The 17,742-nt window shown below is 42.0% G+C and overlaps 1 protein-coding gene across 1 annotated transcript; it reads left to right on the top strand.

Annotated features, from left to right (window-relative positions):
• Positions 1-1,110: 1,110 nt before the first annotated feature.
• crk (v-crk avian sarcoma virus CT10 oncogene homolog) lies at positions 1,111-13,123 on the top strand. Its single transcript, XM_063205144.1, has 3 exons — positions 1,111-1,644; positions 3,302-3,921; positions 7,489-13,123. Exons 1-3 carry the CDS (start codon positions 1,425-1,427, stop codon positions 7,624-7,626), a joined length of 978 nt encoding a protein of 325 aa, XP_063061214.1. The 5' UTR covers positions 1,111-1,424; the 3' UTR covers positions 7,627-13,123.
• Positions 13,124-17,742: the final 4,619 nt, after the last annotated feature.

The following is a 17,742-nucleotide window of genomic DNA, read 5'->3' as shown; positions in this document are numbered from 1 at the left end:
CCCACTTGGCTGCATGCCTCTGAACCAAAATGAATTTGACATCCCTGGCCTGCCTCCTAACCTGTCTGAGAGCCTAAGTATTTTTGCTTCATTATGGTGGTCATGGGGAGATGAGCCACGTCCTGAGCTTTATAGGCCTAAGACTTGAAGAAAGTTAAAGTGCATTAGGCCTATATAATTGATCAATTAAATTAAATAATTATCATGAATCAGTTAAATTAATCAATTACACTGTTATTTCCCAGCATTCTCCATTTCAAACGATGCCGTGAAGGCCCAAAAACCAATAGGCTACTGTTAAACTTAATGTACTCTGCATTGTTGTTTTAGGTCATTTTAGTTCACAGATCCATTTGTTATAGCAACTAAAACTTGCTGAGATTTTTTGCTCTGGCTCAATTTAACCCACACACCAGGTAAGCTCAGCCACTTCATCTTTTTTTCAAAAAGGAATTATTTAACTTAAGCAGCTTATCAATTGCAGTTGGCACCTTAATTACAACAGGGCTGTTTGAAGTGTATTGGGGCGTGAAGATTTGAAATATAATAAAAGCTGTCGCTTTTGACGAAAAAAAAAATCAGTTATTTATAAATGACCTGACTCCCCTCTTGGTAGACCCTTGGGCCTAGGCCTAACTAACTTCACAAACAAAAAAGATGAAAAGGCTATTGGCCCTATATAGAAATCAGGCTCAATTTATAAGGAGTTTTTTCAGTAAGCCTTGCTTGAAAAAAGAAAGACAGAAAGAAAGACAATTGATAGAACTCTCAGATGAGATGTTGCCTTATTGCCATAGTCGTGTTTTATAGTAATATAGCACCATCTAGTGGCAAAAGACTTTAGATGGCCAACATATTCTCAGAGCTGTGGGGCCTACAGAGTCGTGAAAATCATATCTTTATTGACTGCGTCATTGCCTTTTGTAAACACGAATTTGGGTACTCAAATATTTATCTTAACGCAAAATGCACATTTTATGTCTGCTTCTTATTCTTCTGTTCTGTCAAACGGCTGTCAGACTTAGGTACCTGACCGTCTCAACATGGGCGCCCCGTGTGATCACACATATTGATGTACGTCACATCCTTTAGGTGAGGTCGTGCTGATTCTCGGGTCCGCCATTTCAATTTTTTGAACTTACTTGTGCCAACTTCCAGGATTTGATTCAAAATTACATTCAGGAATTGTGTGGAATTTGGAGGATTTCTACAGCTACTTGTATATTCTGACTTTGCAACACTACGAGGGATACATTGGCTGCATATTTGAAAGTAACGCTTCGAAAAGCGATTCAGATGCCGTACATTTTTTGAACGTGTTCAACGGGAACGCGGTAAAGTTTTTTTGTATGAGTTGAATACTGGTTGCGGATAAGGGGAGGCGAAGGGAAGGCCCGTGAAGCCTCGGCTGTGGAGTGGCAATCATGGCCGGAAATTTTGACGCTGAAGATCGGGGAAGCTGGTTTTGGGGTAGATTAAGTCGACAAGAAGCAGTTTCTCTGCTACAGGGACAAAGGCATGGGGTTTTCTTGGTGAGAGACTCAATTACCTGCCCTGGCGACTACGTGCTGTCCGTTTCAGAGAATTCCAAAGTCTCACATTATATAATCAACAGTATCAACAACAATCGGCAGTCTGGACCAGGTAAAGTATGCAGGGCGTTATTACATGCATGCTGGAATGCGCTGGGACTCGCTACAGTAAACCCGGTTGTGTGTATGTCGCTAGCTAGCTAGTGCAATGCTACTGGGCTAGATCATTATAAATCACGCCCTCACGTAGTCACACCGTCATACATTCATCCTCAGGTGTGCATTTAGCGTCAGTGCATCGCCACCACAGTGTTTCTGATTTTGCCCTTACACATATTTCTCAAGTGCCAGAATGAAAGCATTTAGCCCTAGCTTATGTGCGAAAACTTCCATCTGCTGCTCAAATAAGACAGTTTTTGCTAACGACTTGCTAGCGTTAGGAACGTAGTGTGTATTATGAACTGGGGATGCGACCACTCAGATGTTGGCTCTACGTATATCTCATCTAGTTTCACTACCATGTTTTGCGCGTGCTTGTGTGTTCATTGATTAATCGTTTAAATCATTCTCACCTCCAGCTCCTCTTGACTTTCACAGTGTCTACTCTAGGGTAGTAGACAACCGCAGGGATAGGGTTTGTATGGTCTCGGTTTAGCTCTGTTCATATCGGCACTGTGACAGAAAATCTTTTGAAATGACCATTTCACATCACCACACACACATACGTAATGGTCAAAATGTATTCGTCTGCTTCCAATGCGTCGTGGTGTTTTCAGAACCAAGGCCGTATGGAACACGACTGACGCCAATGATTCTTGAATTGAGAGGGTCATTCAATCATGTGAAGGAATGTGCAGATGTGTGCTGTACAGGTGCGAAAGGCCTTATCAAAGAATGTTCTGATTTCATAGCATGCATATTTCATTGCAATCAGAAGATCAAATCTTAAGCCATTTCCCAACACTAGCACCTACCTGATACAGTACTACGATAAGAAGCTTGACATCTTGTCAGAGGAACGAAAAGGCAAATATGGAAGTTTACTATGTCTTGTCATAAACAAGAGTGCAACAGAAGAGCCACACAGACTGAAAATGGCAAAGCAGAGTTGTAGCAGAGGTTAGGAGGAAGACTGACCCCTACACAGCCTGTTTTTTTTAAGCCGTTTTCACATTTGTCACTTTGCCCCTTCAAATTGGGAGAAATATAACTCTGGACAGTGTGTACGGTGTGAACGCTGTTGAAATACATGTACACATTTCCTCATTCACACCAGCTCTGAAGGCTGGCGACTTCACCAAATACCAGTTGATGAAGCAAACCACTGAATAGTGGGTACTCTGATAGTTCACCTAAGAAAACGCAACATGCCAAAATGGCTAGTGACACTGAAATTTTAACTAGCCACAGCCAAGTATTTGTGAGCATGTGGCCAGTTGGCAGGTGCCTGAATGTCAGGCCCTGATCAAGGCATTCCTGTTGTTGTTGTTGTTGTTGCTTTTGTTGTTGTTGCATCTTTCTTTTGGTTTAGTAAAGGTACACTGGGTGAGGTGCTCATGGCAGTCAAGTTAACTTAATGGAAGCAATTGTCGTTGCACACACAGAACGTCATTCAATAATTTTTAAATTCCTGACGTCTGTATTTTTTTAAAAGTATTGCATGAAGTTCTGAGTGTGCGACGACGACAATTGCTTTTACCACAAAGTCGTTGTTGCATGCATCTCCCATCCCCATCCATTCATTGCTCTCCCCTTTCCTTTCCTTTCAGGCCTGGCGCTCCCACGCTTTCGCATCGGGGACCAAGAGTTCGACGCCCTGCCCGCCCTGCTCGAGTTCTACAAGATCCACTACCTGGACACCACCACGCTAATCGAGCCCATCAACAAGGCCAAGCACCCGTCGTTCATCAGCAGCAGCGCGGGGGGCGGGGGCGGACCCCTGAGGCAGGAGGAGGAGCTGGTGCGGGCGCTCTTCGACTTCCCCGGCAACGACGAGGAGGACCTGCCCTTCCGCAAGGGCGACGTGCTGCGGGTCCTGGAGAAGCCGGAGGAGCAGTGGTGGAACGCCTCCAACAGCGAGGGCCGCGTGGGCATGATCCCCGTGCCCTACGTGGAGAAGTACCGGGCGGCTGAGGCAGGCGACGGCGGGCTGCTGGGTGGCGTGGGTGGTGGTGGCGGTGGCATCGGCGGGATGCCCAACGCTGGGAGCGTCCATCCCGATGGGCAAAACTCCCAGGGCCCGCCGCTGCCGGCGCTGGGAGGTGGTGGCGAACCGGGGCCTTACGCGCAGCCCACGCCGCTGCCCAACCTCCAGAACGGGCCCGTCTTCGCCCGGGCCATCCAGAAGAGGGTGCCCAACGCCTACGACAAGACCGCCCTGGCTCTTGAGGTAAACGGCTTCAGCCCTTCTTGGCCCAGAGCTGACAACACTTTTCAAATGTGTCTCTTGTATCAAAAGTAAATTCATGGTGTAGGTAAAAACAATAGCTCATGATGATATTACATACATAGCTGTTATACCATTCACTCCATTGTACCTAATGTGGTAGATAGTGTGTTGTTACATTAAAACACTGAAACCACGAATTTGATCCAACCAGCGCAGAGTCAGCTAATTGTAAGACAAATATACTGGTCTACTGGTTACTCAGATAAGTTACCTGTCTTGGAAGGAAACTGTTTCTTGTGCTTACTTTTACTTTTTTTTTTAAACTTTTTGATGCCTCTGCTCAGACCCATCTCCCTGCACTGCTCTCAGCACTGACTAGTGTTAGCTCAGAGCCCCAGTATTCAATGTGGTGTTTGCCATGAAGGGTGCAAATCCATGGGCGTAAACTAAAGTATACCCCCGCTGCCCTTGCGAGGCAGGGGTGCCCATACTTTTTTCGGGGGCCCATTCTTTGTAGCTTGCAGGGGGGCCTGAAGCACTTGCGTTACACCAGTGTGTAAATCCATTCTCAACAATCCATTGTCCCTTCCTCTGTCTCCTGTCCTTGTGGACCTGGGTAAAGTCAGCTTTATATATATTAGACATTCATTTAACATTCAAACTACAAAATGTGATCTATCTGGAACAGAAATTAAGTCTCGAGGTACATTAAGACTTTTTTGTCTGTTTTCAAAGTTGGTTGGACAGCAATAATTATTTCTCAGATGGATTACATTTGTGTTTTCAATGTTGGCTGAATATCCAATATCTAACTGACACTGCACAAGTTGACAATGAGGACAGAGGACAGAAAGTTTAGAGAAAGGACTTTCACCCCAAATGCTGGCTAGTGCAGATAGATAGAGCTTGCTGTTTCTGTCACGGGCTGTCGGAAGGGGAAGAGGGCTTCCGAAGCAGAGGTCACAGAGCAGAGGAAATGCTTCGTGTAGAGGAACATTTCCTCTCAATTTCTGAGGAGATCCAACTCCCACGGCAATCGCCAAGAGGGGTCAGGGAAGAATAATATATCTGGTTGTAGAAATTCAGAAATGTAAATCGAGACGATGTTTCGGGTTATTTCAAAGATAAGCATAAGAAATGATGAAGTTGATTGGTGCCTATAGTGTCTCTTTATGACACCAGTAGCACACATTCATGCAAACACTAAGTGGGGGGCAGGGACCAACAGGAAGCCCCCCCACCCCCTCCACACACACACATACATACACACACACACACACACACACACACACACACACACACACACACACACTGTATTATTCTCCTCAATATCCCCCCTCAATATTATCACCCAAGCATAAGCTGCAGGATTTTGAAACTATTTGCAATTTGTATTATTATTTAGATTTGTTGTCCCTAGACCTTTGTAGTTTCGTCTCTTGGTCAGACCTCTAGCTCTGCACATGTGTGACATAGTCTGGCGCCCCCAATTGGAGTTGGGGTGAAGTTGCAGTTATTTCAAAATTGTAACTCCGTGGGGCTGCATATTATTAGATGGCAAGAGTCAGGTAAGCATATTGTTGGTACTTGCACTTCAAGACCCTAAAGCACCTATCACACAGAATGCCTGTTGGTTGCTTGCATTACCAGACCCATGGGAATGTCTATATGAAATGCACTAAAAGTTTTAGGCCAATTCAATGCTGACACACTAGTAGACTTATGCTATATGGCTTTTGTTTTGTGTCCTGCACATGCAGTGTGAGAATTTAGCACAGTTAGGCTACTGCCATTTGTATTCATTGACGCATACGTTTATGGTCCTTGTTATTGTGTGTCTACATCAAGTCCAGTGTTTCCCACAGACCAAGTAGTGTTGTGTGGTGCTACGGCGAAAACATTATTATGCCTGTGCAAGCGCTATGCCTGCACCCGCATTGACATGTACAGTATGTGCTGCTGTGGATCAATTTGTGGTGCTTGTTTTATATTCTGGTATATATTGTAACACTTAAGTATTTTGTAACTGTGTGATGAATGGCATTATGTTCTTGTGCAGTAGAATGGCATGTAAGTGCCTATCACACTTAAAAGAACCGTAGAATAATACAAACAGCACGGCATGGAACACCTGACTTATTCTATGCACAATGATATATCTGGTTGTAGATATTCATAAAGGTAAACCAAGACAATGTTTCAGGCTATTCCAAAGACGCGCGTAAAAAGTGATGAAGTTGAGTGATGCTTAAAGTGTCTTTTTATGTACATGGGCATATAGCCAAATGAAAACTCCATGTCAAAAAGTGCTTCTTCATATGGGAACGGCTTCATTGTGCGTACAGCTACAAGAATAGGATGTCTTCCTCTAACTATGATTTGTTACAATATACGAATAATCAATCCAGTCAAACAGTCAATTTACTTGTCATCTATCACACTGCTGGTAAGCTTATACTGAAAGTCTTTTGCTTTGTGACATGCACCATGTTAGAATTTAGTAGCGGTTTGGCTGCTAAAAGCTTTTAGCCATGAAATTAATGTATGTTATAACAAAAGCGTATCCCTCTTACAGTGCATGTACAGGGGTTAGACAAAATAACTGAGGCACAGGCACCTCTGACCTGTCATTAGTGTGGGAAGTACCATGGCTCAAGTGGACCAGCCTGTTGCCCAGTCTTCCTTAATTGCACATTGCACCAGTAAAGTGAAGTGTGGAGGTTCAATTAGCAGGGTAAGAGCACAGTTTTGCTCAAAATTTTGCAATGCACACAACCTTACGGGTGACATAATCAGAGTTCAAAAAAGGAGAAATTCTTGGTGCGCGTGCAACTGTCGCATCTTTGACCCAGACAGCAAGTCTTTGTGACGGCCGTGTGCATTGACCCTGTGGAGCTATCGATGGACCGTTCTGGTGGAAATAGGAGAGTAGAGGTGCAAATATAATTCTGCCGTGATTTGGACAGCTGTGGTTTTATGGGGTTTTTTTTCTATACAGTCCGGGTTAGCACCTAAACATCCCTTTCAGAGTATTCAGACAGCTTCCTCTTGCATCCACAGTTAATCCTGTTGGATGTGGTTCATCCTTCTTGGTGGTACAGTATGTAGACATTACCTTGGATACCGTGGCTCTTGAATTTTTTTGGGGGGGGGGTGTAAGTGAGCGACCTCTAACTTGTTTATCTGTTGTTTTTTTGTAAGCGCGCAGCCTCTAACGTGGTTATGTGCTGGCAGGTGGGCGACATGTCCATGCTACTGTATGTTTTTGTTTGTTTGTTTGTTTTTGTGTTGGCGAGTGGCCGGTGGTAGAGGAGCCGTTTGGCAACCCAAAAGTTGCAGGTTCGAGCCACGCTCGGCCTGACTCCATCGTTGTGTCCTTGAGCAAGATGCTTAACCCCAAGTTCCCCCTGGTGGCAGGGTACCCTGCGTGGCAGCCACGGCCACCGGTGTATGAATGTGAGTGTGAATGGGTGAATGTGAGGCATACAATGTCAAGCGCTTTGAGTGCTCGAAAGGCGCTATATAAATGCAGTCCATTTACCGTTTCCCATGGTTTTGTGCCGGCAGGTGGGCGACATGGTGAAGGTGACGAAGATCAATGTGAACGGCCAGTGGGAGGGCGAGTGCAAAGGCAAGAGAGGCCACTTCCCCTTCACACACGTCCGGCTGCTGGACCAGCACAACCCTGAGGACGAACTGAGCTGAGGCTACCACATGTTGTTGGTTGGACCCCCCACTCCTCTCTCTCTCTTCTCCTCCCCTCTCCCTTTCTCTCCTCTCTTCTCCCTCTCCCTCTCCCTCTCCTCCCAGCAGTCCCCCCTCCCCTGAACTGAGTCGAGGCTCTCCCATGTCATATGGACCTCTGTCCTGTCCTCTCCTGTCCTCTCCTCTCCTCCCAGAGCTCACCACCCAACACCTCTCTCCTCCAGTGACCGCACCTCCTCATGCCCCTCCCTTGCCCCCCTTCAAATCCTCCTGTGTTTAGCCACACACCCCTCCACACTACACGTGCGTGTCGTTTCTCCAAACTTGTCTGTCCTTGTTGATCTGCTGAAGTTTTATATTGGACATTCATCTAACATTTAAAATGACTCTTGGTGTCAAACCATCTTTGAAACTCAGACAAAATTGGGTAACACTTTATTTTAACAAGGCTTTTGATTACAGTGTACTTACTCATTCTCTTGCTCAGTGGAATAACGGGGGTAACCACATGTACGTGCAACTGTTTTACACGTTATTACATCATACTCACAATGTGTTTTTGTGTTTCAACATACCAAGCATGCCTTGGGACTCACTTCAGCCATTTGCCTCCCTGGAAGAATCCATGACTTTGGCAAAGTATATTAAAACCACTACATTAGTACATTAGGGAATGGTGATGCATAAAATATGTAATAACATGTACTACAGTTGTACTTGCATGCTATTACACAGCTATTCCACTGTATCTAATGAGTAAGTACACTGTAATTAAAGCCCCATTAAAATGGTGTCACTCAAATTTCCTCATATGCCTCAATAAATACTTAATTTATTTTCCTGACTAATCACATCTGTAGTTTGAATGGTAAATAGATGTCCAATATAAAAGCGGATCCTACCCAAATTGACATAGGACAGAGAAAATGTCGCCAGTTCAGAGAAATGGCTTGCACACCTTACACATCTCACTTTCTCAGCCACACTCACTGGGTGCACTCCAATATGCGGACTTGCGTCCTCCACTTGTGCTTGTGGCCTCGTACCAGGCCATGATGACATCACTGACAACAGCATTGTATTTCAGTATCCTGCAAAAGCTCAATTTTACAGTCATTTTCTCATTTGCAAACTGGATGATGAATGAAGAACAGTCCCCCATTTTTTTTTGTGACTAGGCTGACCGTGGGGAAACTTGATTGTTTTTTCCATGGAGATGGGTCGTCAGCAAAACGCAAGGCCACAAGCACAAGTGGAGGAAGGGAGTCCACATCTTGGAATGCACCCATAGTCTCCCCCCCTCTCGTTCCTCGCCCGCCCCTTTACTTCAGTGCACCACACCTCCATCACCTCACTTTTTGCGTTTTATCCGCTAATTGGGGGCCAATATGTTGCTCTTCAAGCCCGCCGTTACCCCTCCCCCAAAGTATTGTGCTTCATGACGGAGCTCTTGGCATCCACAGACAGACGCCGTGCCACAAGCTACCCACCCCCACCCCCACCACACACACACACTGACTGACTGACCGAACTTCTGAACCAAGTGAGAAGTACGAGGAACTCGGTGGAGGGAGAAAGGTGTACTGCACACTACCAGACCTGGTGGGGGTGGGGGGTGGGCTCAGCACGGCGATGGATGGATGGGCCTCTGGGGTCGGAGGTCAGCTGAGCGTTACCTTCCTCCAATGACTGCAGAACGCTGAAGATTCGCCACACACTACACTATACTAGACTACACTACACTATTACTACCCACCCCTACACTACCCGCGCCTGCCTGCCTGCCTGCTGGAAGACGTAATAGCCAGAGGCTGCACCCCCCACCCCCACCCCACCCCCCTCACATTCACACTACTACAACAAAGCTCATAACCAAGTTCACATGTGTACAAGAAGAAGCAACATGGAGAACATGCTCATGGAAAATGTAGGTATTGCTGTGGTTACAGGAGTGAGCTACAGAAAAATCATGTTTTTCCCCTTCTTCTGCTTTGTTCACGTTGAAAGTGATCCATTTAATGCACTGCTTTCTTTCTTTCTTTCTTTTTTTTTTTTATAAACCTGATGAAAAATTTGAGCCCTGAACAATGAGAAATGCCATTTCGTGGGGAGGGGGGATGTCTAAATGATTGATAGATTAAAACAGGGGTGAGTAATTCTTAAGTTTTTGTTTGCTAGTGCACTGCAATGACTCCTTGTGCACACAGTGACTTGGGAAGATCTCTGAAGTGATGGCCAGACACATTCAATGGACCATTGCTATCAAATGTGTTGGTCTCCCCTTGGCATCGGGTTTCTGGTAACACTTATGAAGCGCGTGTTCACAGGCTTATGAAGGTTTATAATGCATTCACAAAGTATGTACAACATTCACCACATTCATAAAGTATTCACAACTTTCTCATGACTGTACTCCTAGGGCACAATGTTTTATGTCATAGGCTCTATTTCATCCTCACAGGGTGACACGTGGTGGGCATTGTTATGATACGGCGTCACCTGCCTTACGAGTGCAGTTATGGGTATGTAAGTAGCCGAATACTACTTATCGACCGTTCTTAAGCTTTATATCAGCATTACAACATTTAAAAAATGTGTAGAGGCTTCTGAAGGTTTCTTGAAAAGTGTTGCCAAGTGTCTTCGGTCAACTGTAGATGTTATAGGAAAGGTTCTTCCCAATTTTACAAGATGTAGGATTTCATGAAGTTACAAAATAACACCTCTGCTGTCACTCAAACACCATTTTCTCCCACTATTTTATTTTTATTATTATTATTATTATTATTAAATTTGCACATGTTAACATTGCTTTTAGAGTGATGCCCTGGCAAATCGTTTTTTTTAATGTTCATCCATTTTCTGTGCACGTGTTGTTCTGTCCCCCGGTAAACATTGCAAAGTGTTGCATAGAACCAGCTTTAAAGGTCCACTGTGGGTTTTGTTTTATTTCTAGATTGTATTGCTGCCCATTCACAAATATTGTCTTTTTCATGTATATTTACTACCACCATCAATTTCTGGAGTTATTCATTATGACTTGCACTTTTCATACATGAGCAGGTGGATTGTCTCCATGTCTGCCATTTTGAATGAAAAATGAGAAAAGGTCGCACCATGCATGGGTTTCTTTATTATTACATAGAGTGCGTTGCAATATGCGACCTTACCTCCTCTACTTGTGCTTGTTTCCTCGTACCAGGAAGTAATATGTCATGATGACATCACTGACAACGGCATTATATTTCAATATCTTGTGCATACTGAGGAAGGCAGAACGCAGAAACACGTCTGTGTAATAATAAAGAAACCTACGCATGGTGCGACCTTTTCTCATTTTTCAGTTTTACAATATTTTGGTCAGCACTCTTAAAAGAAGAAAAACTTGTTGGGTGAAGCCTGCTCAAACCTTTATGAACTTTTGCCATTTTGAATGATCCATCATGGATATCTGGGGCTGCAAAACATACTGTACATTGTTCAAACCAATTGATATGAAGTTGATTATATTGTAATTATTCCTGAAAAGATCTAGTTGGCGAATGGGCTGCATGCATTTTGAGTACAGATAAGTACATTTACTCCCTGGACCGTTTAAAAAGAAGGCAACCTAAAAAATATGCTTCATGGTTTTACTGATGCGTTGGTATACTTAAAGATGGTTCTATACTTCACTTTTTACAGATAAGTGCAGCAAGCCGTCCTGTTTAAGTTGTTGCGCGTGGAAGCTAGGGGTTTAGTGGATTGTCTTGGTACACGTCAGAGGATTTCCTGAAGCTACTATGTCATGGTTAACCAGGGGGGCATTTCTCGACAGCTTAGTTGTTAGCCAGTTAACAACTTGGATAGTTCACAATGGGAAATTGCTTTGCAAACAACAAGGTAGCTAACATAGTTAGTAATGATGGTTGTTACCAACCATCTGGAATATTGTCAATCACTTAGCTCTGGAAAGGCGTGGGTGTGTTCAAAACAGCTCGAACCTAATTGAAGAATTCACATGGCTTTTTAAAAAAATCCACGTACTACTTCAACCACTGACTTGTATATACCCCGCCCCGCGATCCCACCCTGCGATGCTGATTGGACAGGCTGTGAAATATCTGATTCCGTTCGGGCTAGTCTAAAATTTCTAGACCCTCGTGTGAGCTCACAAAGTTTAACGAAGATGCACAAAGGGTCTGCGTGAGAGCCAGGCTATGCCTAATGGCCTAAATGTCGTAAATTCTAAAAATGAGCTTGCTCATTAGAGTGGAACTTAAATTAGACAATCACTTGATTGTAATCACCGGTTAAGAGAAGAATGTGATCAGAAATTATCTGTTAGGTGGCATATTATCACCCTCCCATAAGGCTTTTAAAAATATATGTGTGTGTGCAGGTGCTTGGAACTCTAAATACTAAAGATCAATGTTAACTTTAATGAATGCTATCTGGTGAAAAGGTCTTATGACGAAAACCGTACAATAATAGAAGTTAAATTCAGTCATTTGTAGCATTCCTTTTGTACTTTGTAAAGCAGACTCAATTCCTCATTCTTGCAAATAATAATTATTTTTTAAATGATCATAATTAAGTGGTTATCCTTTGAAAATGAAAAATGAATGTTGCTTTGTTTTAATTGTGACATGAAGAAAGAACGCAATGGCTAAGTGCGAAACTGCTTTAGTCAGTGAATTCTCTAAATATCACTGGGTTTTCCTGTGTCCATTTATCTGAAGGAAGTGAAGTCAAACATTGTTTCATTCTCTTGCAGTTTACAACTGTTATGTTCATGTAAATGTAACACTGAACTCTTTGTGCCAATGTTTTAATGGTATATATATTATTTTGTTTCTGTTGCCATATTTGCAGACCGTATGTGACTTGTGTTTATCACTACTCAGTCTCACCCTCTCTGGATGTCTGAACAGTTCCTAGTGGCAGGCAGCCTTCTTAAACACCCTTTAGTGCACAACATTCATTTTGACATTCTTCTGAAGAAAACGTGCCTGTTTTTTTTTTTTTTTTTTTTTAATTCTCAAACCAAGCAGAAAGCAGTTGTCTTTTTTTCTACATGTAAAGCAGTAGTAGAGCATAATTCAGTTGCAAAGCTCTGAATGTGCTGAAATGAATCTCCCTTCTAATGACTGCGACCGTTGAAGGCACAGACCCGGAGACCCTCAAATTCCACTTTTAAGAAACAGTAACACTGACTTCTTTGTTTGGGGGGGAGACACATTTTCATGCATGCCCATTTTTCTTGTAATCATTTTTATTCCTTCTGTAACTGTCAATCATGCCTTCAATTTAAATATTTTAATGCATCATATTTTAATGTTTTATGTAAGTTCATTACATCCAGATGGAAGGGGAGGAGTTAACCTTCAATGTCAGTATGTTAATATCGAAATGTGCCATTGTATTAAACACTATATTCTTGCAAAACATTTTAATTTGACCCGTTTGTTTTCTGTAGCATGTAAGTTGAATATAGCTAATAAAGTATTGCTGAAGAGGAGCTTTTGCCCATTTTTATTAAGTCAATTTGATGAACACCTTGGGATGAAAGATATTAAGTATCGTACAGAGAATGGGTGTTAAATAATGGAAGAAATTTGAAAAATTGCTTGCAATTAAATTACTTTAAATTTTTTTTATAAAAAAAACCTTTACCCAGCAAGTGGCTCCACCCCTGATATTGATAAGCGTGTCCTTATGGACACCTGTGCCGAGTTTCATCCTTGTATCACCTTTTGTCACCGATTGCTTGTGCTAGTAGGACAAATTTCATTTCACAGGCACAGCAGTTAAAACAAAGTCTGATCTTTTTTTCTTGCTGTTTCTTTCCCAGCTTGATAAATGGAACAAATAAGAGTTATTTGAGTACAATTGCAAATTCAAATGAATGAGTACAAATGCAAAATGGAAGACAATGGGGAAAGTTGTGTTGCAGCATGGTAGCACACCTGGCTGGGCGATATGGAAAAAAAACCTATATCATGATATGGAATGCTTTATATCACGATAACGATAGATATGTTACGATATACCACAATTACGTATGTTTTGAGTTAGTCCCTTTATTTTCTCTTTATTTTGTTGTGTCGCAAAACCACATTTCTTTACAACGAATATTTTTTATCTTATTTTTTTCAGTACACAGGCCTCCAACTAAGAAAACACAGTTTTTGAAATTGTAGTTCACAACCTCACCACTAGATGGAGGACACTTACCACATCATTGCTTTAATTTTGTTTTAATTATTTATTTCACATCATACATATTAATAAGCACCAGCAGCTCTTTGGGAGTCACCAACTGGCAACACAGAACAAAGTTTTTATTGCAGCATATATACTGTATACGTTTTATTCTCTTTTCCCCTCTACTATATAATGTAGCAGGTTCAAGTAGGATGTTAACGTGCACATCAGAAGTGTCAAAAGAAAACCAAATTAAAAAAGAAACACAAATTCCTTCCAAACCAGTTAACTTATCTGAGTAACCAGTAGGCCTGTGTACTTGTCTTACAATCAGCTGCACTGGTCTACTAGGCCTATCATACCTAGGCCTACTCGCCGCTGTGTCATATGTGGATTTTTTTCCCCTGGTGGACGACGTTTCACATCTCAATGGATTTGGTGTAGGCTATCCCAAAACCCATCGAAAGACAGCAGACATAATAAACACATTGTAAAGGAGGAAAATAATACAGTGGCAGTAGATCCTCCATCAGAGATGCCATAGATTACTGTAGCCTACTATAATGCAGTACTTAATAGGAATATAAGATTAGTTTGGTTTAGATTGCTTTACTTTTGGTATTCATTTTATTCAATTGCTCTACTTTTCCTGCCACCCTTCCCACCTTGTCCCCCACTCTGAAAACCACTGCAATAGAGTAAATGGTTAACAGCTACCTATGTAATATCTAGTAGGCCTAGTATTTTGAATTTACCCTCACTTTGGCCATCTCTGGCGCACATAGCCTACAGAAAACGCATTAGCACAGTGATGTGGACAGATCATGTGTTTAAGGGACATTCCATAATTAAAGGACATTTTTGGCATATGAATATCTGAAAAAAATCTTCTGTTTTACCATGTTTTGATATACAAAATGTGGGTCGTAAACTACTGAATTCTTTGATTTGTCAAGATCAAACTATGGAGATCAAACCACATGCACCAGTTACACTACAGATAGCCTACTATGGCTTAGGCCAACAGTTCTGGTTGGGTTCTGAGAAATTTGAATTGCTGAAATATTGTTGCCCAAGCCCGATTGCACGCATGTTAAAGGCATTGCGCAAAATTGGTAAGTTTTTTAACGCATGGAAATTCTTTATAAATCCCAACTTTTGCCAGAAATTCTGCGAATGCAAATTTCATACTATTTCCCTCCACTTTTTCTTGCGTAGAGGTGTACTTACAACCTTGAGGCCCCTGGTCTTATTATACCCTCGTACTAATTTAATTCTTACAGATGATCTGGAATGGATGAGTTGAGGCACATTTGCTGGAGGGAGGGGTGAACTCCGTTGAACTCTGTCTAGTTTATTAGGCTAGTAGACAACGGTTACCCTCTGTAAAAAATTATATTAGTTGGGCTTAATTAAACAACTTTGTCTAGAGAGTGGATAGGGTGACTAACAGATCAATTGCTTTCAGCTTTAGCTGTTTTGATACTTCTAGAAGCACAATTTCTAAATCCAGAAAGCATGAGGCAACAGAAATCCTGCCGACAACGACTGATGCATGATGTCACGTGGTGCCACCAATTCTAAAGATGAAAGCAATAGCATTAGAAAAGCGAATATATAATTAAGCGTATAAAAATAAAATGTAGGCCTACTATATTGCTCTAAAAGTTACTTTTTGTAGGCTATCAAAACACTTAACATTTCATTGTTTGAGAATTCCAAATCCAAACAGTAGGCTAGGCCTATAAATATATTCCACATCCAAACAGTATAAATATATATAAAGTCAACAGCACATGATGATCAATTCAAGACAACTGGCTTTACCCCTTTCGGTTCCCCCTTGGCCAACTTGTCCTCTGTCGTTCCCACTACATTTGCCAACGAGCTGCCCATGTGCCATGAGATGAGCCAGTCGCCTTCTGGAGGGAGATCAGCTGAAGAAGGCGATCGCTGATCTGGGGTGACTCTGGTTCTGGTTTCTCTGGTGACACTACAGCAGGTAGCAAAGTTTATCTGGCCCATTATTGGCCCGATCCTTTTTTCGCGAGTGAAAACAGTCGGCCCGATTTTGGCTTTGTCCGCGGCCCAATAATGGCCAATAATCGGCTCAGTGTTGGCTCAGTTAGGCCTACTGCATGAGACTGACCGTTATTTTCTGTGTCGGCTGAGTGTTGGCTCGGTTACTGCATGAAATGACAGTTATTTTCAGTGTTCTATGAAGTGTTGGCTGAGTCACGGTAACCAGTGTTCCAGCCGAGCCGACTCTCAGCCGACAGTGCCGACATTCCGCCAAGATTGGGCCGACTGTTCTTAACGGTTTTTGCTACCTATATTGGCTATGTTTACATGATGATTTTAATTCCAAATTAACTCACTTTAATTCTGAATAAAGCTGAACTCCGCTTTGAAAACGTCATGTAAACACTTTTCAGAATTAAATGAAAGATAAAAAATTGAATTGGCGGAACCATCATGTAAACGTAGCAATTGTCTAAAAAAAAAAAAACAGATGGGGGAGCCATGACATGAGTAGGGGAGCACGGGGCACAAACTAACGGGGGGCAAAATGTAACACGGACTTTTTATCAAGACTGACCAATTATTTTCTGCCTACTTCTGTAAACAAGATTGTTTCAGTCAACAGAAGCCTTCGTAAAAGTTTCAAACATTTTCGTTGAGATTTCATTGAGTTATTCCACAAAGTGTGTTTTAGCACCCTGAAAGTATTTTTTTCCACGTCGCTTGTTTTTTGTTTAGTGAAGCATGGGCACAAGCTACCAAAACTACTCTGATATTGCCGGATACTGTGTTTTCTCAGTTACAAAATGATACCATAATGAAGTTTGTTGCTACTTCGTAGCCAGTGCTAGGTTGACAACAATCATGGCTGAGGCTAAGGGGGCTAGTTGTAACACGGTAAATCTCAGTGAAATTCTCATTCTTGTCAATGGTAAAATAAAGGTGAAATAAAATTGGCACACAAATGCAAACCTATCACATTTTATTTGAAGTATGGCTCTATTTACTTAAATATTATTCATAATAAGTGTTTATAAAAGTTATTATTAAGCTATATTGTGAGATTGGATTTTGTGATTTTTAATGACTAATACAATTAAACCCTCTAAAGCTTATTTATTTATTTTTTATTAGTGTCTTTGGTAAAGAAGTATCTTTAAGTATCGTAGATTTATACACAAACACACTTGTGGTGAAATTATACTGAATTAATTGTTTTAAATACATATTTTCAGCATGTGTTACAACTAATCCTCCCCCTGTTACAACTTACACTACATGTGGGGCAAAATGTAACATTTTACATCCTCCACAAACAGTAAAAATGTAAAGCAATGGTAGGTTTTTATAACAAACCACCAGTGCTAATATGTAACAGAGATGTGTACATTTCATGTGTTAAAAAATAAATAATGTAACTGCCTTATATGTGAAGATATCAGCTCAAAAGCAAAAACCGTTACTTTGTGCCCCCCTCTCCCCTAGCCTCTTACTGCAGGTTGGGTTGCCGGCAGGCCTATTCACTATTTACTGAAAATACTCAACTATATCATAACAGCATTGCTATGACAGTACAGAGAGCCTTAAGCAACAGATTAAAACATAGCCATTACAATTTTTGGTGACAGTAAGGTCACTAGCCTAGTAAACTAGCGCCACCCGCTGGACGCCAAAATCTTTTGCCTCGAGTGGTCTAGTCTCCAACCGTAGAAGTGGTCTGCCACATTGCCCTGAATCTGGCAAACCAATCACAACGCAGAAATTTGTTTTGAATCAAAGCGGGCGGGTTTTGATAGAGTGACGACGAAGCTCGCAACGCTGGGGACACAATAACAAGAACAATTGAACAGCTCTCGTTTGACTCAGCTTTGGAATCAGTTTTGGAAGAATTAGAAGGACTTTTTGGATGTT

The sequence above is a fragment of the Engraulis encrasicolus genome, chromosome 8 (assembly GCF_034702125.1).
Source record: "Engraulis encrasicolus isolate BLACKSEA-1 chromosome 8, IST_EnEncr_1.0, whole genome shotgun sequence".
Lineage (NCBI taxonomy): Eukaryota > Metazoa > Chordata > Actinopteri > Clupeiformes > Engraulidae > Engraulis > Engraulis encrasicolus.
Note: the sequence above shows the minus strand (reverse complement) of the source record. Positions and strands in the feature narration are given on the sequence as shown.